A 13117-nucleotide genomic window follows, 5' to 3' on the forward strand; every position below is an offset into this window, starting at 1 on the left:
GCATAAATCAATTTTTGAATTGCAAAACAAGTGGCTTAACAGTTAGGACACACAAGTTAAACATACAAAACTGTCGCACTGTGAATGAGGCCTAGAGAAAATTTGGCTAAATAATGTGTTAATGTTGTAAAGGCATCTATTGCTGAACCATTTACAGCCTGCTTGCATTGACAGATTACGCTTTTAAAGCAGCAATTGACGAAAAATAATCACTTTTACCTATGTGGTCTGACCCTAGTGTCAATGCTTACTGTTAATTCCCAGGAAATGACATCAGCACTGACACAATGCTATGCTGTGAAATGTCAACATGGCGAATTCACGTTCATTAATTCCTTTACATAATAAATGTCATTAAATGGTTAATCCTGGACAAACAGGATCAAAGTACAACACTTTTTACGATGCAGGGCTTATCGAGACATTTTAGAAAGAATAAAAACAACACTTGACTTCATGCATTTGCCGAAAATGGAAATAATCATTTAATTGATGTTCTTGATTTCAAATACATGAAATGTAACAAATATTTATTCCAATCCTTCCTCACATTTAAAAAAAAGAGTTAGTCACAAATAGACCGCTATACAGTCAGTCTAGCTGTACAGGAAAATTTACACAAGAACAAGTTTAGGAAGCTTCCCCCGCCCCTCCCCTCAATACAGGTTTGGCAAACTTCACAAAGCCAAGCATCTTATTCTCAATCCCTTAAACTGTAAATATGCCCTCTTCTAGTGACACCTAATAGTGCAAAACATAAGTGCCTCATGCACAATAAATACAAAAACGTCTCTGCTTAACAGGTACACAAGGCTTACCTTCAGATCACAAATCTTTTCAAAACATAAGAATGGGTGGGAAAGAAAGGGTGTGAAGATCTTAGAAACAATAGGCATTATTTGCTCATGTAATTATTGCCATTTGACAGAGATGACATGCTTACTGTAAGCAAACAAGCCAGATCAGCTCATCTGCTGTCACAGATGAGGTTACAAAAGAGCTGGTCTATAAAATAAGAAACCTACACAAAAGAAAGATGATGCACATTTTAAGATATTCAAGTATTATACTGGTACTGGAGCTCGAATGCCTCTCTCAAAGCCTTAAACGATCCAACATAGAGATCTAGCTGACTCGAAAGAGTAATAAACTTCACCCCTGATGGACTTTATGATGAAGATGAATGAAAACATGCCCTCATGCACTCTCAAAGTGTTGCAATGCAAAAATAATCTCTTACTGGGTATTTTTTGTATTAGTGCATTACAAATATCAAGACATTCTTAAATCAAGATACACTTCCTTGAGAATGACTTACGATATTACTGTTTTCTGAAAATGTAATGGGATGTCAATGTGTGGTGAGAAAAAAAATCTTTTACCTTTTTTTATGCAAAAACAAACTCAAATTTGTTTTTTAGAAAAGTTTTATAGAAAACAAGTGTTAAAGGGATTGTTCACCCAAAAATGAAAATTCGGTCATCCTTTACTCGACCTCAAGTTGTTCCAAACCTGTACGAGTTTTTTTTTTTTTTTGTTCTGTTGAACACGAAAGATATTTTGAAGAATGTGTGTTATCAGACAGTTGATGGACCCCATTAGCTTAGTATTTTCCCCTTCAATGGAAGTCAATGGGATCCATCAATTGCTTAATTCCCAATATTCTTCAAAATATAAATTCCTAAGTTGTTCCAAACTTTAATGAATTTCTTTCCTTAGCTAAACTCAGAAGAAGTGTTCAACAGAAGAAAGAAATTCATACAAGTTTGGAACAACTTGAGGGCATGTAAGTGATGACAATTTATATTTTTGGGTAAACCATTCCTTTAATATCTAATAAAGTACTAAAACTCTTCTTTCACATACAGTATGAAGTAATGTATCTTAATTTCTGAACATTTTAATATTTGTAATGTGAAAACAAAACAAAAAATACTGAGTAAGATTTTTTTTTTGTTGACACTTTATTGAACATTTTGAGTGTCATTTTGCTCTCAGTTGATGTTAACAAGTCACTCTTTACATCTATTGATTCAGACTTTTCCATTGTCCACTTATTTTTCCTGTGTCATCTTCCATTGCCGTTTCCAGCCAATCTTTCTCCTGGTCCGACTCGGTCTCACTCACCTCGGTGTCGGCGGCCAGCAGCCGTGAGTAGTTTATTCGCCGCTGTCGAGGAATCTTCCACTTGAGTATGGCAAGAGCACTACTCCACACAGCCAAAATGACCGCCGCACCTTGGAAAAGTGTCATGACCCCAAACTTTTGCACCACGAACCCAGCCGTCAGACTGCCAAATACAGCTCCCAGCTCCAGAGAAAGTCCCTCAAACAGCCTTAAGATGGTCTTTTCGGTGCCAGGCGTGGCGATGTCTTCGCTTTGCAATGTTACGGACCACCAGAGGGCACCAGTGCTGAAGCCCGCCAGCAGTTGAGCGGGTATTACGGCCCACGGGCTCCACAAGAAGGAATAATACAGGCATTGCAGGGCTAGAATGACAACGGCGAATACTAGTAACCAACCGTGGTACTTAAGAAACCGGGAGAGATGCCCAGAAAGTGGCACAAAGCCAGTCTGGCTTAGGTGCACCAGGGCTAAAGAGATTCCCATGTGGATTTCCGTTGCACCGCAGTCCTGCATTTGCCAGAAGAGGAAATCCGACACGGCTGAGCTCACCATGCCCATCAAAACGACTGTGATGGCGCAAAGTATCGCCTGTGAGTTCCCATACACCAACTGGAGTGACTTAAAGCCGCCACTAGTGAGGCGCTCACGCTTTCGGAGGTAGATTGGTAGAAGGGCGGCAGTAGGTACGGTTAGGATCATGAGTATAGTGTAGGAATAAAACTCCACCGAAGTTCCTGTAAGACAAAACAGGCTGGTTACAAGAACACTAACTGCACAGTTGCCAAAAGCGGCCCCAAGCTGCTTCCAGACCTTCACGCCACTATAGCGGTCGGTGGCGTCTACGAAATCCAAGTATTCATACAGTCCATCATCTGCTGTCCATTCCAACGGGGCGGCCATGAACTCCCACAAAACCATCACTAAGAGAACCAGAAAGAACATCTGATGTTGGGCATCCATAACCTTCAGGCTCCCCAGAAACTCAGCATGAAGATCCTCTTGCTTTTTCAAAGATCTCAATCCTCTTGCTGACCGGTTTGAACGTCCAAATGTGCTATTTTCCACAGGTTGTTCTGTACTTACAGAAGTTTGGTTTACTGAGTAAACAGTAGCATTTGGTGGCGATGGAATCGTCATCTGCTCTAGTGTGGCTAGGAGCGCGGTAGGATCAGCATCGGGTTGACTGGCGTTACACCGTCCACTTTCAACTTTGATTCCTATGGACGGGAAGAGCAGAAGAGGCAAAACCACCATTGCCGAGCTGACTAATGAGCCCACTATGACCGTCCGCCGCTTGTCGTACTTCCTGGCCAGGACACTGGAGAACGGCCTCCACAACAGGGCGAGCAGGTGCTTGGACGCCATGATGATTCCTATCATGGAAGCGTTGAGACCCAGGTGCCGGAAGTAGAGGGTCAGAAAGGGGAGGAGGCAACTGGAGCCACAGGAATGTAGGAAGTGAAAAACGGACGCCAGCCGCAAGGCTCCCTTCACATTCCACTGCCTGCTCTTCTGCATTGCTCCCTTCTTCATGTTTGACGACTTCAGTTAGTGTTCTGTGTGGTTAGAAGGCAAACAAAACAAATATATTGGCAACTTTACAGGCTATCTGAATAAATGCCACATTCATGCATCACTGAATTTTGTAGGTATTTCAGAAAATAACACAGGATGTTATTATGGTAAAACATTGGTACATTTTTGCTACAGAACTACACAGATATTATATAACTGAATTTTTTTTAATTTAATGATATTTACCATTAATACATTTAACATTTATACATTTGAATTTATATAATATTAAATATAAACATTAAAATATTAAAAAAATGTCCAGAAACATGGTGCTATAAAAGTTTTATAGTAATGTCAAGCTATTTTTTTGTTAGTTAAATTATTATACTTAATTTTATATTTTCTCAATAATGGGTAACATGAATTGCCACAAAAGACAACTATGTAGGCTTTATGTTTAAACGGAACTTCAAGGCGTGTTATAGAATTCCATATGATATCGTCATTGTGCATTGCAACACTTAAAATAACAATATTGGGATAATAAAAAAAACCTCCATATGGAACAAGACTGCTTTCTTTGGTCCAATAAAGTGCATTTTAGCCATATGTTACACATCCATCCCGTCACCATTATTTCTGTAGACAGGACATTTAAAACATCAAATTAGAGCAAAATAAAATAAAGTTAATGCTATATATTTCAAATACGGAAGAGTATGTGAAGTTATCGCAATTTAAGAAAATGAAACCTAAAGACGTACAATAGTCCTATTTAGAGTTTAAGCAGATGTTTTCTTAAAGTCTGTAAAACTTCAGTTTAAATCGCTTGTTTTGATTAAAAAGAAAAACTTTTCAGACTTTTCAATAGGCTTCCCAAAAGTACACGACACACTCAGTAACAGGTTGTTAGGTATCGTGCACCTGTTCTAACACGTCACGATGTTGACTGTGCGTTTAGCTACTATTTACCTGAGATCTGTCGTATCCGTAAAATCATGGTTTGCTTGACAAAATATTGTCGATTAAAGTTTTCTGTGACTTTTCACGTTCATACCGTATCCAGCTGAGGTGTAACAACTGTTCCTTCTCTTTGACAAACAACCAATGGCCGACGTCTGATCTTCAGCGTGCTGAGCAAATTCTCTATTTTGAGTTTGCAGCGCCATCTGTTGGTGGATGAGTGGATGAACCTACTGTTTGAAATGAAGAAATGGAATCCTAGCACGGTCGGATTTTACACTTTTTACCCGCTTTAAACTAACACTTTACTATAAGGTTTCATTTGTTATCATAAGCGAATGAATCTACTAACAGGAACTAACCATGAGCAATACATTTGTTACAGTGCAGTATTACTGTAAAAAAGTACAGAATGGTAGGCTACCCTTTAAAGGGATCGTTCACCTAAAAATGAAAATTCTGTCATAATTTACTCACCCTCAAGTTGTTCCAAACCTGTATGAGTTGCTTTGTTCTGCTGAACACAGAAGATATTTTAAAGAATGTGTGTATAAAGCAGATAGAGAAACCATTGAGTACCAAAGTATTTTTTACCCCTACTATGGTAGTGAATGGTTGCTCTGTTTACTTGGTTACAAACATTCTTCAAAATATCTTCTTTTGTGTTCAGCAGAACAAAGAAACTCATACATGTTTGGAACAACTTGAGGGTGAGTAAATGATGATCGAATTTTTATTTTTGGGTGAATTATCCCTTTAAGGTACAAGTGGCTGTACTTTTGTACTACTTCCAAGTAAAATAACAATGGTATTAATGTACCCTAAGGACAAATGTGTGTACCTTTAAAGGTACAGTTTTGTTCACCAATGAAAAAACTGTATACCTCCACTGTAAAAATAAATAAATAAATAAATAACATTCTGAGAAGGCAGCCTATTTGTTAATCTTTGTTAATATTGGTTAGTAAAAATGAATACAACTGTTCATTGTTTTTTCATGTTATTGCACAGTGCATTAACTAATGTTAACATGTAAAAAAAATAATTTAATAATGCATTAGTAAATTAAAAAAACATTAACAAAGTTTAATAAATACTGAAGAAGTGCAGTTCATTCTAACCAATTAGTTATGTAACCAAGTTACCTGGTACCTTGTTTTTTTGTGTGGTTGCACCGTCATTTAAAGATAACATTGCATGTGAAAGAAATTATCTGTATTATAGTGACAATCTTTGTACCCCAATCTTTATAATTCCAAATGTAAAAAACAAACAAAAAAACAACAACATTTGTATAATGATTTCTGTTACAAACTTGCTCTGTTAATGGAATCAACTGTGAAGGCTGTGGAAATCTGTATGGTTCATGTTTTATAGTTCTTTAAAAAACATGAAATAAAAATAACAGTTGATATTAGCTCAGGTTCATTTGTCTTACGGTAAATAACATTGAGAACATTACATTGTGAAATACAATATCCCACATATTATACAGCACATTTTGGCAAATCTAAAAGGTTTCCATACTGCAGAAGAACTAGGGTAGCACGCTATTCTGATCCAAAATGCCTACAACAACAGCATTCAAGCGTTTTTTTCCTTCCCATATTACATTAATTATTGGCAAGTGTCAAATAAAAGTCTTCCGAAGTGTTAAATTACACATCCAAGTAACATACGAACACACTATTGTCATGCATGAAAGTAGGCCAATAAAAGTAGTGTAAACGTGACATTAAAATGTGCAGGATTTCACACAGTTCACAAACAGCATGTCTGTTAAAAGTTCAGCAGGAAGTCATGGCTCTTGAGGTTATATGTATTTTAGACAACAGAGAAGAGACGAGGCAAAAAGAGGAAATGGACACATACAAACACTAAAAAGCCTCAGGGAGGTATAAGGTTTCTGTTTGTCTCGTGGCTCAAGAGCTCCTATCATGAATTTGAGTCGTCATGTCACTGCTCATTGCCACAGAAGGTGTTGATTGGTAGCGTGAGGGTCTTATTCAGATATTTGCTCAGTGATTCGCCTCCTTCTCCAAAACTGTACTTGGCCTTGGTACTCGGCTGATGGGAGTATCCCGGGTCCAAGCATGGAGAAACTTCAATGCTGTGGGCAAGAGATCACACATGTACTCTAGAACATATTTGACCTAATAATTGTAATGTTGGACATTAAAGTCAACAATGTATAGAAAGGCATAATCTGACTGTTCACCTCTGGACATTCTTGAATGTTTTACGTGGGTCTTTATCCAAACACACTGTGAATGTCCGCTCCTCCAGAACCCTGATACTGGCACTAACGGCTCTGAGTGACGGCTAGAGAGATAATTAGTTCAAGATTATTAAATATAACATCTAGAATTTAACAGAGAAATCACTATTAAGCGCTGTCCAAGCCTTCACTTACCGTGCTGGGCCTTGTGGGATTCATATCTTGGAAACTTATGCTGACACTATGTAGACCTGTAGAATCAAAGCGCCACATTACAAACAAGGAAGGAAACTAACAATTATTTATTTTCCTCATCTAAAAAAAATGTATCTGTACCTCATTGTTTGTGAAATTACCTTTGATAAGTCGTTAATTTAATAAAATAAAAAAAATTACTTTGGTACTGTCAGCCAAGACCAAGTGTTGTTATCATAAACTAAAACTAAGCCGCCGCTTCCGCTTCTTTTGCTCATGCGCAAGTGTGGAAACAGCGTTGTTTTACCATATTAGACACATTTGAGTGTGTTATAAAATCACTCTGTGTGTTCGCTCCACGGCTGCCAAGCGACACTTGTAGCACACTACAGTAGATTGATATTAGAATATCATATTAATAAATGCTTGATGACTTGTGATGCTAAATGCTAAATGGCACGCTATCAATTTTAAAACGTACTGTATGACGGAGAAAAGGCTGTATTACAGTACAATGATTAGTTTTCTGTCTATAAATGTCTCTAAACAGTTGCTTACCGGTCTAATTAAAAACATAATTTATTAAAGTGTCTTGGTGTTTCCATGGTTTCCACAAACGCAAGCAGAAACCATGGCTGCGTCTGAAACCTGGAAAATGCTGCCTTCAGACTTCAGAGGACACATTTGAGGGCAGGAAGGCATCGAGCCACGTCCGAATCTAATGTTTGCTCTACTTCCTGTCGCCTGAGAGACCTTCATCTGATCGATTTTTGAAGGCATCATTCATGTATCCTTCGCTGCCTATGATATCCAACAATCCTGTGCTTTCCATTCAGTGACAGTTGGGCTGGGGAAAAAGATGGCGTCCCGAAGTTGCGTTTGGGGGTCAGTTTGTGTGTAAACGTACGTTTTTTACCAACATATTACATTTCTGATATCATTTCTAGCAAGAAATCACTACTGTAGTAATTAAATATGTGTTTAGTTCTCACCAAAGCTCTCTCTATTTAGCTGTAGATCATTAAACGGTTACACTGCCTTAAAAGTCTGTCCGAAATTAGTTCTGTGAGGTGCCTTCGTGCACAAACGCTGCCTGCAAAGTCATTGTCTGATGAGGCAGCGAGTCAGCTGCCTAGGTTTTCGGACGCAGAGCATTTAAAGCGGTTATGATGTATTTGATAGGCAACGCAAGGACACCTTCCTGGTTAAAACTGCTTATTTATCTGGATTTAAACATTATTGAAAATATTTGGGAACATTTGTAAGTATACAAGGCAACATATATAACACTGTTCAAGGTTTTTTTAAAAATAAAAACATACATATTGGGTTTTCAAGATGATTATACATTAATGATGGGCACTTATGAAAAGCGCTTTGTGAAGCTTCAAAACCTTTGCAATCGTTTGTTTTGAACCAGGGATTCCAGAGTGTGTATGCCAAAGTCACGTGGTTTCAGTAAGCAGTATATTAGTAAGTTTGTAAATTCAAAGGTTTGCCGCTATGTAGCGATGATCTCTGTGAACCCATATAACCAGTGACTATATGATTGTTACCTTATCTCGGATCAGTTTTATCATTTTGTCGACATTTAATGCCACATATGTATAATAAAAAGAATGAGTAGACAGAGTGTGGAGCGTTTGCAACATTATAAAATAATTTTGTGAAGCAATTGGTTCAATTTATTCAAAGTTATGAATCACCCAGTTTCTCCCGTCACTAGCCTATAATAAGTTTACATGTTTCAGATCTAGCTGGGTTGTTTTTGCGAGAAATGTGCATACGTCACTCGCTCGTGCGTGCCTCGTCATATCCGTAAATAGAGAAAGTTGCTCCGTCTACTTTGGACGAGTGTGCCAGTTGAAAGGTTAGTTGTCACAACGAGTGGGAAAGGTTGATATTGAGCAGCTACAACTCAAACCTCCGGGAATCACCCGCTTTAAAATAACCCCTGAACAGAGGAGAGGCTGCTGGCAAAATGAGAACACCTCAGAGCTTGGAATAAAACAAGAATCAACATTGAGGTTGCTTTTAAGAGATGGCGAGAACTGAGGGATTTGAGATGTCATAAAAAATGACGTGTCAGTGTTTTTATTACTCATTTGACCATAAATCAATTGATCCTGGCAAAGAAGCAATGCTACCAAAACATGTGACGTACTTCTGATTCTGCAGGAAGGTGAGACCCGGATCAACATGCCACTTGTCGTCATAGACATTACCCTCTCAACTTCTCGGTCACTTATTGAGGCCTAAGAGAAAGGTTAACAACAAAACTTTTATGACAAAAATTTGGAGTCAGTAGGATGATTTAATGTTTCTGAAGGAGTCTCTTATGCTAACCGGTGCTATATTTATTAATTAAAAAAATACAGTAAATTCCGTAATATCATGAGAAAATTACAATTTCAAATAATCCTGTTCTATTTTTAATGTAATTTATTTCTGTGATGGTAAAGCTGAATTTTCAGCATTATTACTCCATTCTTCATTGTCACAAGAAATAATTTCAACATAATTTATATGTTGATTTAATTTATACAATTTATAATTTAATGCTCAAGAAACATTTCTGATTATCAATGTGCTGCTTAATATTTTTGTGGAAATTGTTATAATTTTTTTTCAGGATTCTCCGAGGAATAGAAAATTAAAAACTCTCACTTTTGATTAATTTAATCCATCCTTACTAAAAGTATTGACCTCAAACTTTTGATAGGTAGTGTTTATAATGCTAAAACATAGCATTCAATCGTTACATCGTTTTATTTATTTGCCCAAAATAATATTAGCTAGTTAGCCTCACCTTATTAATAGTGAATAGTTTGAGAGGAAACTCACCTTTCTATAATTTATTGACACAATTGCACCATGAAATTCGTGTTGGTTGTATTTTTTGTAACGCACTGAACCTTCAAGGTAAAATTGAATGACAAACATTTAGTACAAGCAGATGAAACAGCACCTACATTAGATTTAATATGTAGTAAAAGCAAACGTATGAGCACCTTTAATTGTGTCTTTTAACGTGGCTCTGTAGGGTTTGACCTCAGGGAAGTCCATCGCGAGCTGAGCCACAAACACTTCCTCCACCGTGTGGGTGCTGAGGCCAGAGAAGCAGATCTACATGTGTGAACAGATATTCAGCTTTTGTAGAGAAAACAACCCACAATTTCTACAATTGTGACAAACGTCTGGTAAGAACAAGGGCAATGTCATTTTCCCACAAGTATTCATTCATTCGTTTACATCAACGCATGATTGAATCTAACCTTGACAGAGTAGATGGGAAGGTGCACCGGATGCTGGCTGACACGCGTGTAGTATGAGATGATATCTAGCAGGAAGGTGTTGGGGTCTGAAGAGTCGCTCTGGCTGACATTCTGCTACAGTGACACCAATTAAGAGGAAGGTTAAAAAACTCCCTGAATCAAACTGCTCTTGAATATGTCATATTTATAGATAAAAAAAGTGTGTTACATAATCAGTAGATTAATATAGTAATCAACTCTCAGGGTCAGCAAAGTCTTATCTGATTCATCATTTAGTGTACATCTGTAATGATCACAGTAAAATATTTGTTGAAGTTTTGACAGTGTCCATACTTTTCGATAACACCAAGACATGTTTAGCTAGTCAGTGTGCTTACGATTTGCTCCCTTATGTTTCGTGTTCAAAGTTTTTCCTGTTTTACCTTGTGTGTTAATTAGATACACCTTTGCTTTCATTTTTCTTCAAACAGTCAATATGTAAACATATCTTTCGAAATGACTGTTTCAAATGTATTTATTAGTGAAGTTATATAAAAATTTACCAGTGGAATTACATTTATTTCTCCATATATTTATCCCTGAATTGGAAACGCAATTCTGAATTTGAAACGATTCAATTCCTGCCTTTTCAGAATGTAATAATTACCATTTGGGCCAGTTTTAGAATCATGGCCCCCAAACCGGAGATGTTACAGTCATACCACAGATCCATGCTTCCCAAGTACCCTGCCAGTGTTAGCATGTCTTCAGAAAGACCCTCCTGGAAAAGACATGCATTGCAGTGAAACATTGTTGAGATGTCATTGCAAGTGTATTTTTAACGGAAAACCGAAGCATCTCCAAAACACAAAATCTTTTACCTGATTGGAAGGCGGAGACTGGTCAGTCACTGGAATGTAATACATCTCCAGATTGACTCTCTTTGTCAGCAGCAGATGTCGTGCCTCCCTTTTCCTGAGCCCAAACACAGCAAAGACGGAACCATTAAACTAGACGTTTACTTTTTTACCCGCAAACGAAGCGTGATAAAGAAGCCATGCGGTCATCTTACCGTATTGTGTGAAGAGTCTTGGCTAGCCGTCCTAGCGTCCTGTCGTCACCCATGACAACAATACGAGCCGTGAGATTCCTTTCGTCTTTAGTGAAGACGCCTCCTCCGTTTCCCTTAATGGCCTCCATCATGAGCGTCATTCTGTTCCCAGCTCTGGGACATCGCACACACGGCCTCCTGTAGAAGGACTGAGAGCTGCTCTGTTCCTCTGGACCGCCCTGAGACTCCAACATTATAGAGGAGAACTCACTGATGGGCAGGTCTCCCTCAATGCCACTGTCCGTGGACATGGTGGACATGACCGAGTTACGTTTAAGGTCATCCTCGTCCAGATAAGCAGAGTTTCGGTCTGCAGGAACCATCAGTACAAAGTTAACAAGCTCATTCCCTGTTGAAAAGAAGACACTTAATATGAGAAATTTGTTTTAGGAGAACAGGCATTTGTTGAAATAACAGCAGTTGAGCTCACATATCTCATCCTCTTTGGTCCAGACATGGAAGCTGACCTCAGGACAGGGCAGCTGAGTTTCCACTTGTGAGGCTGGACAAGATGGATCTGAAAAGACCAAAGGTGTGAAAAGACTAGAAGGAATTAAAAGACTACCCCCGGTGTCACAGACCAGACTAAAATGCATGTTTGAGCTGTTTTAACTGAAAGCGACTCGTACTGACACTATATTGACAAAAGTTTTGTGACGCCTGTCTGTACATGCACATGAACTTTAATGACATCCCATTCTTAATCTGTAGAGTTTAATATGAAGTTGGCCCACCCTTTGCAGCTATAACAGCTTCAGCTCTTCTGGGAAGGCTTTCCACAAGGTTTAGGAGTGTGTTTATGGGAATTTTTGACCATTCTTTTGACCATTCGTTGTGTATTGTGCTAATTAATTGAGATTTCTTACAGCTCTTACAGGTTTTTGGCCTTGTCTGTTCCGTTGCTTCTATTACTCTCCCCTTTTTTGTAAGTCGCTTTGGATAAAAGCGTCTGCTAAATGATTAAATGTAAATGTAAATGTAAATTCTTCTAGAAGCGCATTAGTGAGGTCAGACACTGATGTTGGACGAGAAGGCCTGGCTCTCAGTCTCCGCTCTAATTCATCCCAAAGGTGATCTATCGGGTTGAGGTCAGGACTCTGTGCAGGCCAGTCAAGTTCCTTCACACTAAACTCACTCATCCATGTCTTTATGGACCGACACTTTGTGCACTGGAGCGCAGTCAGTAACAGGAAGGGGCCATCCCCAAACTGTTCCCACAAAGTTGGGAGCATGAAATACGTCTCACAGAACGTTTTCAAATTACATTGTAAGTTACTCAAAATGAATTGCACATTACTTTCAGCATTACAATTTTTTTTACCCGTGCCAGAAAGAGACTAAGGGCGTTTTCACACCTGAAAGTCCGCACCAAAGTCCGGACCTAAGTTCGTGTTTGGACATTTGGTTCGTTTTGGTTTGCTTTCACATTGCAGTTATGTCAGCGCACCAAAGAACTTTACATGACGCACTGGGGTCCTGTCGTCATCATCTATGTGGGCTGCATCTTAACATTGATTGGTGTGTTAGCGTCAGTGTGTTGTCAATTCAGCGGGTAACTTTGACAAGAATGAATGAACAGACGCATATAGTTGCCAATACTGTTAATATTATGGGATTACTCTCTGCAGCATCAACTATACTCGAGGCAAAATGAACCAAATGAACGTCCTCGTTGTGCAAACATTTGATCAGCACCGACAGGAAAGGAGGAGCTCCTAGAAGATAGGCTTT

The 13117-nt window shown here is 38.6% G+C and overlaps 2 protein-coding genes across 7 annotated transcripts in view; both read right to left on the minus strand.

Annotated features, from left to right (window-relative positions):
* Positions 1-1901: 1901 nt before the first annotated feature.
* mfsd6l (major facilitator superfamily domain containing 6-like) lies at positions 1902-4788 on the minus strand. The gene is made up of 2 exons (XM_067428824.1): positions 4618-4788; positions 1902-3683 (listed from the first exon to the last, which is right to left on the minus strand). Exon 2 carries the CDS (start codon positions 3658-3660, stop codon positions 2026-2028), a length of 1635 nt encoding a protein of 544 aa, XP_067284925.1. The 5' UTR covers positions 3661-3683; positions 4618-4788; the 3' UTR covers positions 1902-2025.
* A 1146-nt stretch (positions 4789-5934) lies between these two features.
* Positions 5935-13117, minus strand: part of pik3r6b (phosphoinositide-3-kinase, regulatory subunit 6b) — a 33587-nt gene continuing 26404 nt past the window's right edge. For 5 of the 6 annotated variants that reach the window (XM_067428828.1, XM_067428825.1, XM_067428827.1 and 2 more), the window contains 11 exons: positions 11817-11903; positions 11348-11735; positions 11157-11250; positions 10943-11056; positions 10297-10410; positions 10033-10147; positions 9866-9936; positions 9186-9276; positions 7022-7077; positions 6827-6930; positions 5935-6718 (listed from right to left, as the gene is read on the minus strand). In XM_067428828.1, coding sequence (XP_067284929.1) covers positions 6565-6718; positions 6827-6930; positions 7022-7077; positions 9186-9276; positions 9866-9936; positions 10033-10147; positions 10297-10410; positions 10943-11056; positions 11157-11250; positions 11348-11735; positions 11817-11903 — 1388 coding nt within the window. In that variant the 3' untranslated portion in view covers positions 5935-6564. The remainder of the gene's footprint in view (positions 6719-6826; positions 6931-7021; positions 7078-9185; positions 9277-9865; positions 9937-10032; positions 10148-10296; positions 10411-10942; positions 11057-11156; positions 11251-11347; positions 11736-11816; positions 11904-13117) is intronic. The other variant, XM_067428829.1, reaches the window with a different exon arrangement.

This window comes from Pseudorasbora parva, chromosome 2 (genome assembly GCF_024679245.1).
Source record: "Pseudorasbora parva isolate DD20220531a chromosome 2, ASM2467924v1, whole genome shotgun sequence".
NCBI classification, from domain to species: domain Eukaryota; kingdom Metazoa; phylum Chordata; class Actinopteri; order Cypriniformes; family Gobionidae; genus Pseudorasbora; species Pseudorasbora parva.

Excerpts from the sequence above, each read along its gene's own strand:
- mfsd6l (XM_067428824.1), bottom strand. The coding sequence starts at position 3,660 with ATGAAGAAGGGAGCAATGCAGAAGAGCAGGCAGTGGAATGTGAAGGGA.